Genomic DNA, 13,430 nt, shown 5'->3' on the forward strand with positions numbered 1-13,430 from the left:
CAACCATTGAATGGATGTAGGCACCGGGTCCAGAAAATGAAGCCCATGCGGAAGTGCCTGAAGCCTGTATTCTCTGGAATAACCAGCTGGGTGCAAAAAGAAGTCCGTTTCTACAGAAGTCTATGAGAAAATGACTCTACTTCTCACTTAATTTATAACATCAGGAAACATTTTCCTGAGCAGTTTATGGTCTTAATTACTAGTTTCAAGTGTTCTTCAATACAGCATGATGTTCATTTTGTAAAATGTCATCTCATTTGGAGTGAAATAGACGATAAAGCCTTGTAGGGTGGATACAGCTTGATTGACAGCTGGTCTTTCCAATCGGTGCATGGTTACAGGTGTAGTTGAGCTCATCAACTGAGCGCCCACCTACAACTGCAACCATGCACAGATTCGACTGTACTAATTTAATCCAAACTCCAGTTTATACATGACTTTATTTGTCTATTTTACGTTAAATGAGACCACAATTTACAAAATGAACATCATGCTGTTTTGGAAAAATTTACCCGGTGGCTACGTCCATTTTTCTATATAGTCTACACTTGTTACTTCCTCCCGTGTGTTGATATTGTAATGCTACGCTGTTCTGTTCTTCTGGGAGCTCATTTAATTTGATCTGCCACACTCAGTCTGGATCTCCTCCATTGGGAACTGATTTCCTCTGGCAGAAAACTTGCCGGTCCAATCACAACCGATTATGTGATAATGGGCGGGGTTTGTTCCGTGACGCAGAGAGAATTTCTCCTACGAAAACAACAACACTAGTTCACAGACATTGTGGAATCATCGTCACATCATCTCCTCTCTGCGCTAGTGTGTTGACATTTCCGCGATGCTCAACAGACGTCACATGATTCGTTGCTCTCACTGGTTGTAGGTCTGTCCAACAGGCATCCGTTGGTAATGCCTCTTGGAAATCGAAAATGAACTGAGAGGTTCCAGACTAATACTCATGTCCCCTTAGTGGCTACGTACATTAGAGTTATATTGAAAAGGGAAAATTATGGGGTCATTGTTTATTAACTTTACGGTATGTATTTCACAAACTAGTTAGCACCATCGTCTGCTCACTGACGTGTACTCTGCTGCATGCTGCAGACAGTGCTGACAATGTTTTAAACAAGACTGAGTCTGGACAAACTACGTGATGACCATTTCTAAATCACCACAAGCTTTTTGCATTATATGTTCTGTAAAATACGTTTTCATATCGATAAACATACGCCAATGCTGATATTTCTGTGATAGGCCCATATCTGCTGATAAATCAGTCTGGCTCTAATTCTTACATGGAGCAATGATGAATTGGACTTTTTGCCAATAAACATTTACCAACCGAGTCCTCCAAGTTCTGAAATCATGTCTGTTGTGGTGTTCAATCACTGCAGGTAATCTGATAACTGTTGTGATTTCAGCCTGGGTGGATGCAGTTTGGGACTTGGAGTTCACGAAAAGAAAACCACTGGATGACACCATAGCAGAAAAACTCGCAGGTAGTGGAGAAAAGGCATTCCGAAACCTGTACCAGTGTTTACTTACACATGCTGCTGATGGAGGCGGAACATCACAGGTAAAACTGATCTGTCTGGATTATTTACAGGGTGATACTGGCAGTTAAGCATTTTTTTTACTGTTATCTGGAAGATAAGCATGTTTTACATACAGTTGCTCATTTTCCAAACCATTCTGTAAATTTTAAGACTGACTTTACAGCTTGTCCTTAGTAGGGCTGGATATTGTTGTTATATATTGTGTTTTCCAATACCGACGCTAAATGGTGCCAGTAAAAGAGTACAAAACTGACAGGCAACTATAAGTTTATAACTATTTATTGGCAAATTGGAACTTGAAATGTAATATTTTAACTGTTAAAAGTTTTTTTCTTAACTTGAATATAGAAATCTAAATAAGTGCAAAACTCTTTACAAATTTACTTAAAAAAAATAAACCAACTCAACTGAAATACTGCTTAATACAGCAGAAATCAGCTGCGGGTGATGTGTTTGTCATGTTAGAATACGATCACATGAGCAGTCAAACACGGTGCATCCCTGTGTGCGTCAGTCACCGTCCTGCCTCCTGTCCCCAGTCTCCAATAAGGGGGCAACTGTCTGGTTGTGATTTCTTGTTCGTCTCAGCCCAGTGCTCACCGAACCACAGTTGTGCAGGTGGAGCAATGCATGCTCACGAGAACCTTTCAGATACTGTTTTGTTCTCTTGCAAAGTGGAAATGCTCCGTCGCATGTTCAATTCAGTTCAATATTATTTGTATAGTGCCAAATCAAAACACAGATGGTATATAGCAGCATAACTAAGAGATGGTTCAGTAAACACCTGAGCAGCTCTTACTATAATCCTTATCAAAGAGGAAGGTTTTTAAGTTTAACTTTAAATGTAGAGAGGGAGTCTGCCTCCCTGGTTCCAGAGGAGAGGAGCCTCGTGGCTGAAGGCTCGGCCTCCCATTCTACCCTTACACACTCTGATCTATTGGGATAATATGGAACTATGACCTCTGTAAAATATGATGGAGCCTGATTATTAAGGGCTTTGTAGGTGTGGAGCAGGAATTTGAATTCAATTCTGAATTTTATAGGAAGCCACTACAGAAATGCTAACACTGGAGAAATATGATCTCTTTTTCTAGTTCCTGTCAGAACTCATGCTGCAGCATTTTGGATTAACTGGAGACTTTTCACAGACTTGTTGGGATTAGTTTTTCAGCATCCTTTTGAGATAGGATGTTCCTTATGTTCTTGATATTGTGAAAGAAGGCTGTCCCAGAGACTTGTTTTATGTGCGAGTCAAGGCACATGTCCAGGACAAAAATAACTCCAAGGTTGCTCGCTGTAGATCTGGAGGCCAAAGTTATATATTATAATAATAATAATAATAATAATAATAAATATGCTCAGATAGTGTTTCTCTGAGGTGTTTAGGCCTGTTTAGTAAGTTAAAGTTTACAGGTCATCCAGGCCTTTATGCCCTTTTGTCTACCTGATCTGTTTCATCTGGCTTTATAAATAAATAAAACTGAGTATCATCTGCAATGGAAATGCAGGGTTTCCTCAACGTTCATTTTGTATCGACGGCCCCGGCTATTATTAATTATTTATTTACTGAATTTTATGAAATGTCATGAAGTCTTGATTAAACGACTCTGCGAGGGCTTTTATTTTGACACGACAAGACACAAGACGGAGTGCTGTGGTAGTGCTACAAAGGCGACTTCATGTTCTTTCCACCATTTGAGATGACCTGCATCACTCTACACAAATTGATTGCAGGTAGCTAGAAAGTTGGATTTGCACAGCTCACTATCGCCCTCTTCAGGTGCCAGGAGAGTAGTGTTACACAGGTGAAGGGCAGGTCTGACGTATTAGAGGGTCACGTACTCCTCTCCTGAAAGAGCGTCAGTGAAGTCCCTATTATTCCCTATTTAGCCTAAACATTTCAAATAGACTATCCTGGCGTTTATTTATTCTTCCCCGGAATCAATTTATTCAACATTACACAGACCAATGGCAAGATGAAGTCGGTGACCAAAAGCCACTTGTTGAGTTGGACTGCTTTGACAGCATTACTCCTGTTGTCGGTTGTTATAGCAAACAGTCCCGTTTGGTTGAAATGAAATATATTGTCACACTCATATACGGCTGACAGGTCAGCGCCAAGTGAGTTACACTAGCGAGCCGGTCTGCGAGGCTCGCTCGGACTTCAGCATACATTTTTGGCAGTTCTTCTCTTGCAAAGTAATTGCGACTAGGCAACTGATAACTTGGGTCAGCAGTTTTTAGCAGCTGTATAAAGCCGTCCTGCTCCACTGTTGCAACGGGCACCATGTCTTGAGAAATGTGGTAGGCCACTGCCTTGGTAATATTGCCCCACTTATCGCTTTTGCTATCATAAGGCACAGCAAGGCTGAATGAAGCTTGCAACGTGGTTTGATTCTTTGAAGGCTGCGATGGCTTCAAATTCTGTTTCACACACTCCTCGTACTGCACTTTATGGCGCTGCTGTAGATGGTGGTAGAGATTAGTCGTGGTCGAACTTTTTGTTGCAACCTGTTTTGTGGCATCTCTACAGAATGCATTTTTCTGCTGCCCATCTGAAACTTTAAAACCAAACCACCTCTAAATGAGGTTTTTTATTTTACAAACCAACTCCTCTTCTCTCGTTTGTGTCTGTCTCCATCTTGGTGTTGTGGGTAGGGGAGATGCGTGTATTGGTTTCGCTCAGAGAGGAAGAGAAGCAGGGCAAGGCGACGGTGTGTGAGGGACTGACAGGCAGAGGAAAAATAGGCGAACTGGCGGCTCCATGAAAGAAACTTATAACATTATTTTAACGCAAAATAAATCTCTATATACACGATTTTGTCTTTTCCTATATCGTGTTTGAAAAATATATAGATATATTTTAAAAACTCGTATTTTAAGATTTTTTAAGCTCCTTGATATGTTTTTTTTCCCCTCTGGTACCAACCGAAAGCACTGAGTGTATCCCATGTTGCATTTGCAGAATATCTGGGCAATTCTGGTGGAGAACAGGGTGTCGGTCAAGTCTCTGGTGGCCGTGCTGTCCTTCTTGGTGCTGACCGGAAAAGCCAAAGGGGCAAATGTCCAGCAAAGAGTGGGCGGGCTGCACGCTTCTTCACTCTACCTGCTGCTGCTTGGAATCCCAGGTGAGAAAATCAGGAATATACTGGTGTAGCTCAAAAGGAGAATATCGTGAAAACGTTTATTTTATTTTATTTATAAAAAAATATATATATATATTATGGCATTGGCAACATGGGTATACTCAATCAGTCCAACACGGTGCATCCCAGTGTGCCTCAGCCACTGTCCCTGCTTCAAAGTCTCAAAATTCAACTTGACGGGCATGTCTGGTGGTGTTAAGCACGGGGGAAGGGCGAGTTTGCACTTGTCTGCGGAACCAAAGTTGTGCACAAGGAGCAGAAATGTGACAGATTTATCGCTCGGGCTCTACTTTTTAGACGTGGTATTGAATAGTATTAGGTACAAAGATTTGCGTACTCGCCGATCCCCGATCCGGCATTTTCGGCAGTATCGGAGGCATGTCGGATGCTGGTATCGAAATCGTAATTATCTGTTTACATCGTACATTTTTTGTCTTTGAAATTGAAACAGTAACTACAATACAACTCATTTAATTTGCGCATCTGTTTGTGTGTGAATCAGCACTAATTGTATCATATACAGTATGTGTTGATGAAAAATTAAAATATAGATTTTTAAGGAATGTAAGTGTGATGTATTCAGAGAAGCAGGTTGTATCTAACAGCTAACAGATCATTCTGGTTCGTTAAAATGTATATTTTTATAAGTCTGGCGATCATTTCACTTGGTTATGAACTTAAGCACTCACAAAGTTAAAAGCTGATACCTGGGAGCCAGGAGATATCACTGCAAAGTCCAATAATCAGAATATTTTGAAACCAATCCACTGGAATAAGCGTGTCTGTAACTGAAGGAGGCTTATAATGGACGGCTAATGTGAGATAATTTACCTGCTCAAATCCATTTCCCCTATAATAACATAATTCTGATCCTTGTTATGATCAACTGAAATGATGGGCAACTACCAAACAGGTAAAAGTTGCAGTAAACCAGAGTTTATATTATATTATATGCTTTTAACTGTTGTCTTAGCTGTTGAAGTTGAAATGCAGTGTGTATCCTTGTGCCCTAATAAACACACTGAAGCTGCTTAAAAAGAAATGTAATGTTCGTTTTAGGGATGCAACTAACATAATTTTCATAATCGATTAATCTGTTGATTATTTGCTCGATTAATCGATTAGTTGCTTGGTCCATAAAATGGTAAACAATGTTGATTGTGTTTACTCAAAACACCAAGATGATGTTTTGTTTTGTCGAAACACCAAAGATAAAAAAAAGTTGACTGTCATAGAGGAGCAAAGAAACCAGAAAATATTCATATTTAGTCAGAAAATTTTGAACTTGAACCCATTAAACGATTATCAAAATAGTTGCAGATTAATGTAGTAATCGATCAGAAACCAATAAATCGATAAACTGTTGCAACTATTTCGTTTCTATAAACCAGCCTTTGTTAGTTCCCTGCTGTATTTTTTTGTGTAATGTTTCGCAGGAATGTCTATTACATCATTCGCATAAATATGTGTGTGTGCCCTCATTCCTGTGCATTAGAAAACAGTATAGGCACCCACTGTTACATAAACGGCTCAGTAGCTAATAGAGGTCAATCTGCCTCCAGATGAGCCAATAGCAAATTTCAATTGCCAGGTTTCATCCAGTGGAGAGCGGTCGCTATGCATATTTACTACACAAAGCATGATTTAGCACACTGTGCACTGGACCTGAATCAATCAACAACACAACTAAATACCCATGTACACTGGGAGCTTAGTTACCTTTAAAAAAGAAGACACAAAGAAGTGTATCCTTTAACAGTTCATTGTTGATCACTCTGTACAGTTGAGCCTTCTGTGTGTTTGTGTGCTGTTTTTGTGACTTTCTATCTGTGTTCATTGCTTCCAGGGAGCATCGCCCACAAGGTTTTCCATGAGGTTTTATTGGATGTGTGTTCTGACCTGTGGTCTCACTGCTGGCCTCAGGAATCTGGTAAAAAGCGCAAGAAGGATGGCCTGAAGAGTTCTCAGGCAGAGGGCAAACGCTCCAGACCACAGCGGAAAGACATTGCAGATGTATGGTCCTCTGAAAAAAATCATCAGTCTTTCATATACTAACTTTACATTTTAGCGTCCCCTTTTTGTACAGATTAAATATCTGAAAACACATAACTTTTCGATATACAATGATAATACAGTATATGATTAAAGAAAAATTATGTATTATAAAAATGATTGTAGGATTTTGGAAATGATGATGCTTGTTGTTATCTGCAGTTGGAAGTGGATGAGGAAGAGGAGGAGGAAGAGGAGGTTCATTTCTCTGGTCCAGACTTGATGAAGATCAGAGATGCTGTTATTCTGCTGGTTCAGAGCCTCCTCAGACTCCTGCACACATTTCCACTCAAAGACAGGCCACAAAATGCCAGCAACTTCACACAGGTAACCACAGAGTCAGCCATGATGCCCACTTTCCACTGCATTGAGCAGGTAAGCAGTTTCTTCTTTTCGCTACAGGTCTTCTGTAAGCTGCTTTACTTTGAGCCGGTCATCGGAGAGCTAACCTTCGCTGCTGTCCAGTGAGTTTTCTGACGTCTTGCTCCGTCATGTTAAAGAAAGTATTCAGGACATGAAAGAGGAGATGGTTATTGTGTTATTTCTGCACAGAGATATCACCAAGCTAAGGAGTGTTCCTGAGATGGCTTTCTACGGTCTGCAGCTGCTCTGCCTACCAAAACATGGAAACCAGAGAGAAGTAAAATACAATAGAGAGATAGATGTATATTTACGTAATTGCATGTTATGCAACGAAACTTTGTTTGAGCGATACACTTTGCAGCATAAAAAAGGAAATAAATAGGATATAAAATATGTGCAGATACACCAGTACCAAACACACACACACAAGCCCAAGCACATCACGACCATTCCCATGACCACATACACATTTATACCCATAAAGCTTTAAAATATGTAATAAATACTGTAAAAATATAGGTGGAGAAAGGGCAATGAAGCACGACAGTTATTGCACTGAGTCTGGGGTGACAGTTCTAGAGGTGTCTTTAGAAAACACTTTGCTTATATTGTAGTTGACATAAATTCTTACATCTTGCTGATTTCTTTTGGCTGTGGGTAAATAACAGTTTTTTTGGGGGGGGGGGGGGGGGGGGGTATTTAAGAAAAGAGGCCAGAGATATCTGTTGATATGTGTGTTTCCAATGCTTAAAGCTTTTAAATTGGTGGAAAAGAAAAAAGGCTTTGTGCAAATCACATTCAAAAAAATCCCGAGCACATCTCTGTCCACCAATAATGTCCAGCCTACTATCGGTAATCCACAGACCGCACTGTCTGGCTATCTGCAACATTAGTATTTGCCGTATCGTAAACATACCGAACCGTGACGCCGCTGTGTCGTATTGAACAAAACCGTGACTCTTGTGAACTGTTACACCCCTATAAGAAGTACCGTCCCATTAGGACGGTACTTCCCAACCTGAAGGAACTGTAACTGGGGTAGAAGGGGGATGCAAAATAAACCAAGACGATGAACACTTTTCACTTTCACTTTCATAGCCTTTCAAAAAATGGAGAGAGATCAGGTCTCATCTCATGGATAATTTTTTTGGTTGAACTCTTCTCAATACAGAGACAGGTTAAGTAGAAAAATATAGGCTCCAAGATATTGATGCCACATAAGCTTTAGAAGTAAATACGGATAAAGCCATTATATCTCCATAAAATGTATTAACCTCTTTCAACTCAAAATTGAAATTCTCTTTTTTTTTCTGGTTAAACATGAGGCATGAGAGAAATCAACAGTGTGTCCTTAATGCCATAACAGAGGAATGTTTCTAATCTAAACTTCTGTGTCTGTTGTCCAGTCCCTGCGGAGGGTTTTCCACTGTCTCCTCTATGTGATCCTGATGATGAATAAAGGAACCAGAGGGAAGCCCTCCCTCCTCACACTCAACCAGGCCATCCTCTCCACCCGCGACCAGGCCATACATTTTGTCTGGTAAACAGCTATATCATCAGTTGATCATATGTTAACTTTACCCATAGAATTACTTTTGAATATGGTCTACAGTAATTGTGTAGATATTTGAACCAAGTGATGTATTATGGCATGAAGTCAAAATCCTTTTTCACTTTTGTATCCACATCAACAGATTTATAGCTACGGGTTTTATTGTGGCTCAATATTTAACTATGATGATCAATTTAAAAAGATGTGGCACCTGTCACTATGAGGAAAAAAAAGGAGGATGTGATGATAAACAAATGTGTATATTTTATCCACATCAGTGTGTCACATAAAAATCTGAGACATGCTGAAAAAAAATCTAGTCTAAAATAATATATTATTTGTTTTGTTTTTAAAGACACCGGTACTTGATTTCTTCATGTTACCTATGTCTGTATTTTATCAGTTGCATTATACATTGCAGCTGTCATGAGCAAAATGGTGACATTGAGCAATCCAATCGCCAAATGGCTCCTTTATTTCCGTTGGTAGATGGTCTATAAAGAGCTAATGCTTCACATCACAATGTCTTGGTCCTTGATTATTTGGGGTATGCCTGACTGTTGAACTGAAGACATGTCACAAAGCTGTGTTATTTCACAAATGATTTATGTGTTTACAGTCATCTTGTGGAAGTGCTAAAGGAGCTGGCTTTACCTCTCCTGCACATCCTCCTGCAGCATATCTGCTTCCAGGTGAATCCCCTAGCAGACACTTGACACAGAACAAATGTGATGATTATATTCCAAGAATAGTTTGCTGTTCGATTGTTATTAGCTGCGGCATAACCATAGCTTGTTTCTGCTGTGGATGTTCAGATGGTGGAGAAGAGTGAGTTTCGAAGCCATGGAGCCCAGGCTGTGGGTATGCTGATATCTGAGATGACGAGCACAGACTATGCCTGCTTCATCAAGTGGCTGTTTAACTTCTCCAGACACACAAAGGTAAGGCGTCCTGGTGGTCACATCTTTAATTATTTCAAAAATATATGTCAAATGCTACATATTGGTCTGTTTTTTTCAATTTTATATTGCTGTCATGAATTGGATGCACAGGTTTCAGTACCTGAAGGTTGAGTGTAGTATTGATTTGGGTCTGTGCGAGTCTATATAATATTAGACTATAACTGGTGAACGGAGTTAATATGGAAATTGTTTGCACGCAAAATACATTCCTAAATATAAAATACTCACCATGGAGGAGGGTGTTCTCAAATTATAGGGGAATCGCACTCCTAAGAGTCCTCTGGAAAGTTATCTCTAGGGTCCTGGAAGGTAAAATAAAACAGGAGATGGACAGGTGGATTGGGGTGGTGTCAGCAGTGATGCAGGTGTTGTATCGTAGAGGGAGCTGAGCCGTAAGGCAATCTATGTCGGTGTTCATTTCGTTAACAGAACTATGACGAAAAAAGTGTAAACAAAGACCTTTTCTCCATGATTGAGATGAGACATTGACAGTGGCGAAACCACTGTGTGTTTTGCTCCGTTAGCAGAGCAGCTCTCAGACTGAAGCCTCGCACCCCTCCGCTCACGTTGTACCAGCTCTGGCGTGCAGACGCGAGAATAACAAACTGTTTCGGTGTATCTTGACTCAGTATACACCACCTGAACCGGAGACTCAGTTGTTGTCGCTGTTGTTGTGAACACACCATTATCGCGGTTGACAAAGTCTTTACTGTCGCTGTTCCACAGCACCGATCAGCTGTTTATTCAGAATGTATCAACCCTGAACGTAACTCGTGTCCAGCACTGCGCTTTCTTGGTCCCTTAACAACACACATGACAAGTGTGAGACTGATAAGATGAACCCTTCTCGAGATATCACAGACAGACAGACAGTCAGACAGACAGACTTATACACACTCAGACAGACCGACAGATTGCTTGACTTATTGGCAGGATTCGTAAAAAGATGTCTCCAGCAGTGGAGAGTAGCCTCTCTACTGATCTTCTATATAAACTATGTAAGAAAAGATTTGCTGAATTTCTTTTAAGAAGAAAACAAAGGTAATGAATCCAAATATTACGTAATTAAAAGTGTTCCGAGTGAAATGTTATTTTTACAAATTTCAACACTTGATACAACATGTGACCTTGATTTAAATTTCCAGTACTTGTATTAGCATAATTTAATTTATGTTAAACAGAGAAAACATTTTGACTAAAAGTTGAATAAAATGTCATGATTTTTCGTCGACTAAAACATTTTCAGTTGTCGTCGACTAAAACTATGAAGGATAAACATGACTAAAATGTGACTAAAACTAATAAGCATTTTCGTCTAAAGACTAAGACTTAATCTAAAAAATCTGCCAAAATAACACTGATCCAGGTTCAGTTGAGGTGGTTTGTTTATCTTGTCAAGACCTGGAGCCTTCTTTTGGAGGTTTACTGGGCACGTCTAACCGGGAGGAGATCCAGAACTGGCCCCACTCTACATCAATGGGGACTGTGTGGATAGGGTTTACACTTTCAACTTCCTAGTCTACACTTCTTGAGGGTGCTCAGGAAGAACAAACTGTAAGGACAGCTGATGGTGGCCTTTCATCGCTCCACCATCGAGAGCATACTGACTTACTGCATCTCGGTGTGGTTAGCTGGCTTATCAGCAGCAGACAGGAGAGCTGTTCAGAGAATCAATAACACAGCTCAGAAAACACCAACAGGAGCAGCGCTCCTAATCTCTTTTTATGAGGAATTATACAATGACAATAAAGGAGAACTGTATTTCTCATCTTGCCTGGGAGAGCCTTGGGAACCCCAGGAAGAGCTGGAAAGCATGGTTTGGGAGAGGGTTCTCATTTCGATCTCGGTTGAGCGGAAGAAAATGGATGGATGCATCAAAAACTCTGCCCCAAATTGCTGCTGATGACTGTGCCAATAGTGCAAAGTATATTTGATGGGAAAGTGTTGCTTATTGAAGAGCTGTGTCAATATTCTCCAATAAATGTTAGCAAGTAGTAGGTAAAGTCTAAATATCAGGCTTCATTCTCCCCTATCAACGCAATCTAATTGATGAAGGTCTGTTTTGCTGGTTTCTGTAGATGGTGTGCCGACTCTTCTCTGTGGATGTGGTAATGGTACTGCTGGAGCAGGTGGAGAGGAGGCCAGAGGAGTGTCAGGACCCCCACCTTGCCTGCTTCCTGCCATCCAAATTTCTGATCCAGAGCCTGCTGTTCGCTCGGCAGATGGACGAATCGCCCACTGTTCAAGGTCACGCCCTTTCCTGTCTGGCCCAGTGTCTGGAGCTGCCTTCACTCAATGTCACCCGGGCTGTCCACAACCTCTTCTCTGCAAGTGAGAAAACACACACACACACACACACACACACACACACACCAAACACCAAAGTTTAGCCTTTTCCCCCCCTCTGCAGTTCAAGTGATGTGGGCTGATTTTAGATCTCAATCTGTTTCAGACAATCCACTTTGTAGAGCTGAAACATTAAACCACAAGGGGGATAACATAATTGAAAAGTTAGATGATAATTTATGAGTTGTGTTTACATGATAGACTGTCTTTGTGGACAAGTTTCCGCTAAAGTAACCCGTCCACTACTCTGTTTAGCTGGAACCCAGACGGTGTTGGAAGGTGAAATCACAGAAGGTACCCTTTTTTGTTTCTACATTCATTTCTGATGGATCAGATGAACCCTTTTATTTCTTGTCACCTTGCTTTTAAAGGATAATTCTGGTTTATTACAACTGCAGTTTTTGCCCACATCCCTGTGTGCAATAATCACTTTGAACTCAATCCAAACATTGTGGTCTGCCAACAGGGTGAGATCAATAAAGAGAAGTCTGAGCTCAAGAAACCTAGGCTGTTAAGATCAGAAGCGCAGTAGGTCCAAGACACATTAAGGTCATCACAGAAGAGGGTGGTCCTTAACTGGCCATAGGAGGTTGTTATTAAAGTGGATCCTCTTTAGATAGATCTTAAATCAAAAACCATAATCGCCAAGGCTTCTTCCTCATCATAAAGTTGTACGCCCCAGGGTTCGCGCACCTCGTGCTCGGGCCCTAATAATAGTAATGATACTTAAGGAAACAATAGGGCCTTGCACCTCGGTGCATGCGGCCCTGGTGCATGCATGCGCCAGGGGCGAGGTGCGCGGGCCCTTATAATCCTTACGGAAACAATAGGGCCTTGCACCTCGGTGCATGCGGCCCCTGGTGCATGCATGCCCCAGGGTCCGCGCACCTCATGCTCGGGGCCTAATAATAATCCTTACAGAAACAATAGGGTCCTTGCACCTCGGTGCTCGGGCCCTGATAATCCTTACGAAAACAATAGGGTCCTTGCACCTCGGTGCTCGGGCCCTGATAATCCTTACGGAAACAATAGGGTCCTTGCACCTCTGGTGCATGCGGACCCCTAGTGCATGCCTGCACCGGGGACCGCGCACCTCGGTGCTCGGGGCCCTAATATTAATCCTTATGGAAACAGTAGGGTCCTTGCACCTCTGGTGCATGCGGACCCCTGGTGCATGCCTGCACCCTAATAAATTGTTATAACAACATACATGTAGTCCCATCGGCAGGTATGTATTATAAAAGTAGATTTAAAATTTTGTGATCTTTTCCTCATTCAAATGCAACAAATAAAAGAAATCAAATAGGTTTTCCTCTGAAGCTGTTGTTTCGGATGTCACCCTCTCTGGTGGACCGTTATAACTTCTATCCTTTCAATTTCAAAAGACCATAACATAACTGATGCAATTTTTAAATGAATCATAATTTTATAGTTTTCAAAAGTCAAAACATGG

General features: G+C 41.1%; 1 protein-coding gene across 1 annotated transcript in view; it reads left to right on the forward strand.

Moving 5' to 3' along the window:
* Positions 1-13,430, forward strand: part of ncapd3 (non-SMC condensin II complex, subunit D3) — a 35,409-nt gene that overhangs the window by 1,317 nt on the left and 20,662 nt on the right. The window contains exons 2-12 of the mRNA XM_047328699.1: positions 1,422-1,576; positions 4,522-4,684; positions 6,549-6,715; positions 6,917-7,081; positions 7,157-7,218; positions 7,307-7,394; positions 8,524-8,657; positions 9,289-9,361; positions 9,485-9,610; positions 11,710-11,962; positions 12,233-12,271. Coding sequence (XP_047184655.1) covers positions 1,422-1,576; positions 4,522-4,684; positions 6,549-6,715; positions 6,917-7,081; positions 7,157-7,218; positions 7,307-7,394; positions 8,524-8,657; positions 9,289-9,361; positions 9,485-9,610; positions 11,710-11,962; positions 12,233-12,271 — 1,425 coding nt within the window. The remainder of the gene's footprint in view (positions 1-1,421; positions 1,577-4,521; positions 4,685-6,548; positions 6,716-6,916; positions 7,082-7,156; positions 7,219-7,306; positions 7,395-8,523; positions 8,658-9,288; positions 9,362-9,484; positions 9,611-11,709; positions 11,963-12,232; positions 12,272-13,430) is intronic.

The sequence above is a fragment of the Scophthalmus maximus genome, chromosome 18 (assembly GCF_022379125.1).
Source record: "Scophthalmus maximus strain ysfricsl-2021 chromosome 18, ASM2237912v1, whole genome shotgun sequence".
In the NCBI taxonomy this organism is placed as follows: domain Eukaryota; kingdom Metazoa; phylum Chordata; class Actinopteri; order Pleuronectiformes; family Scophthalmidae; genus Scophthalmus; species Scophthalmus maximus.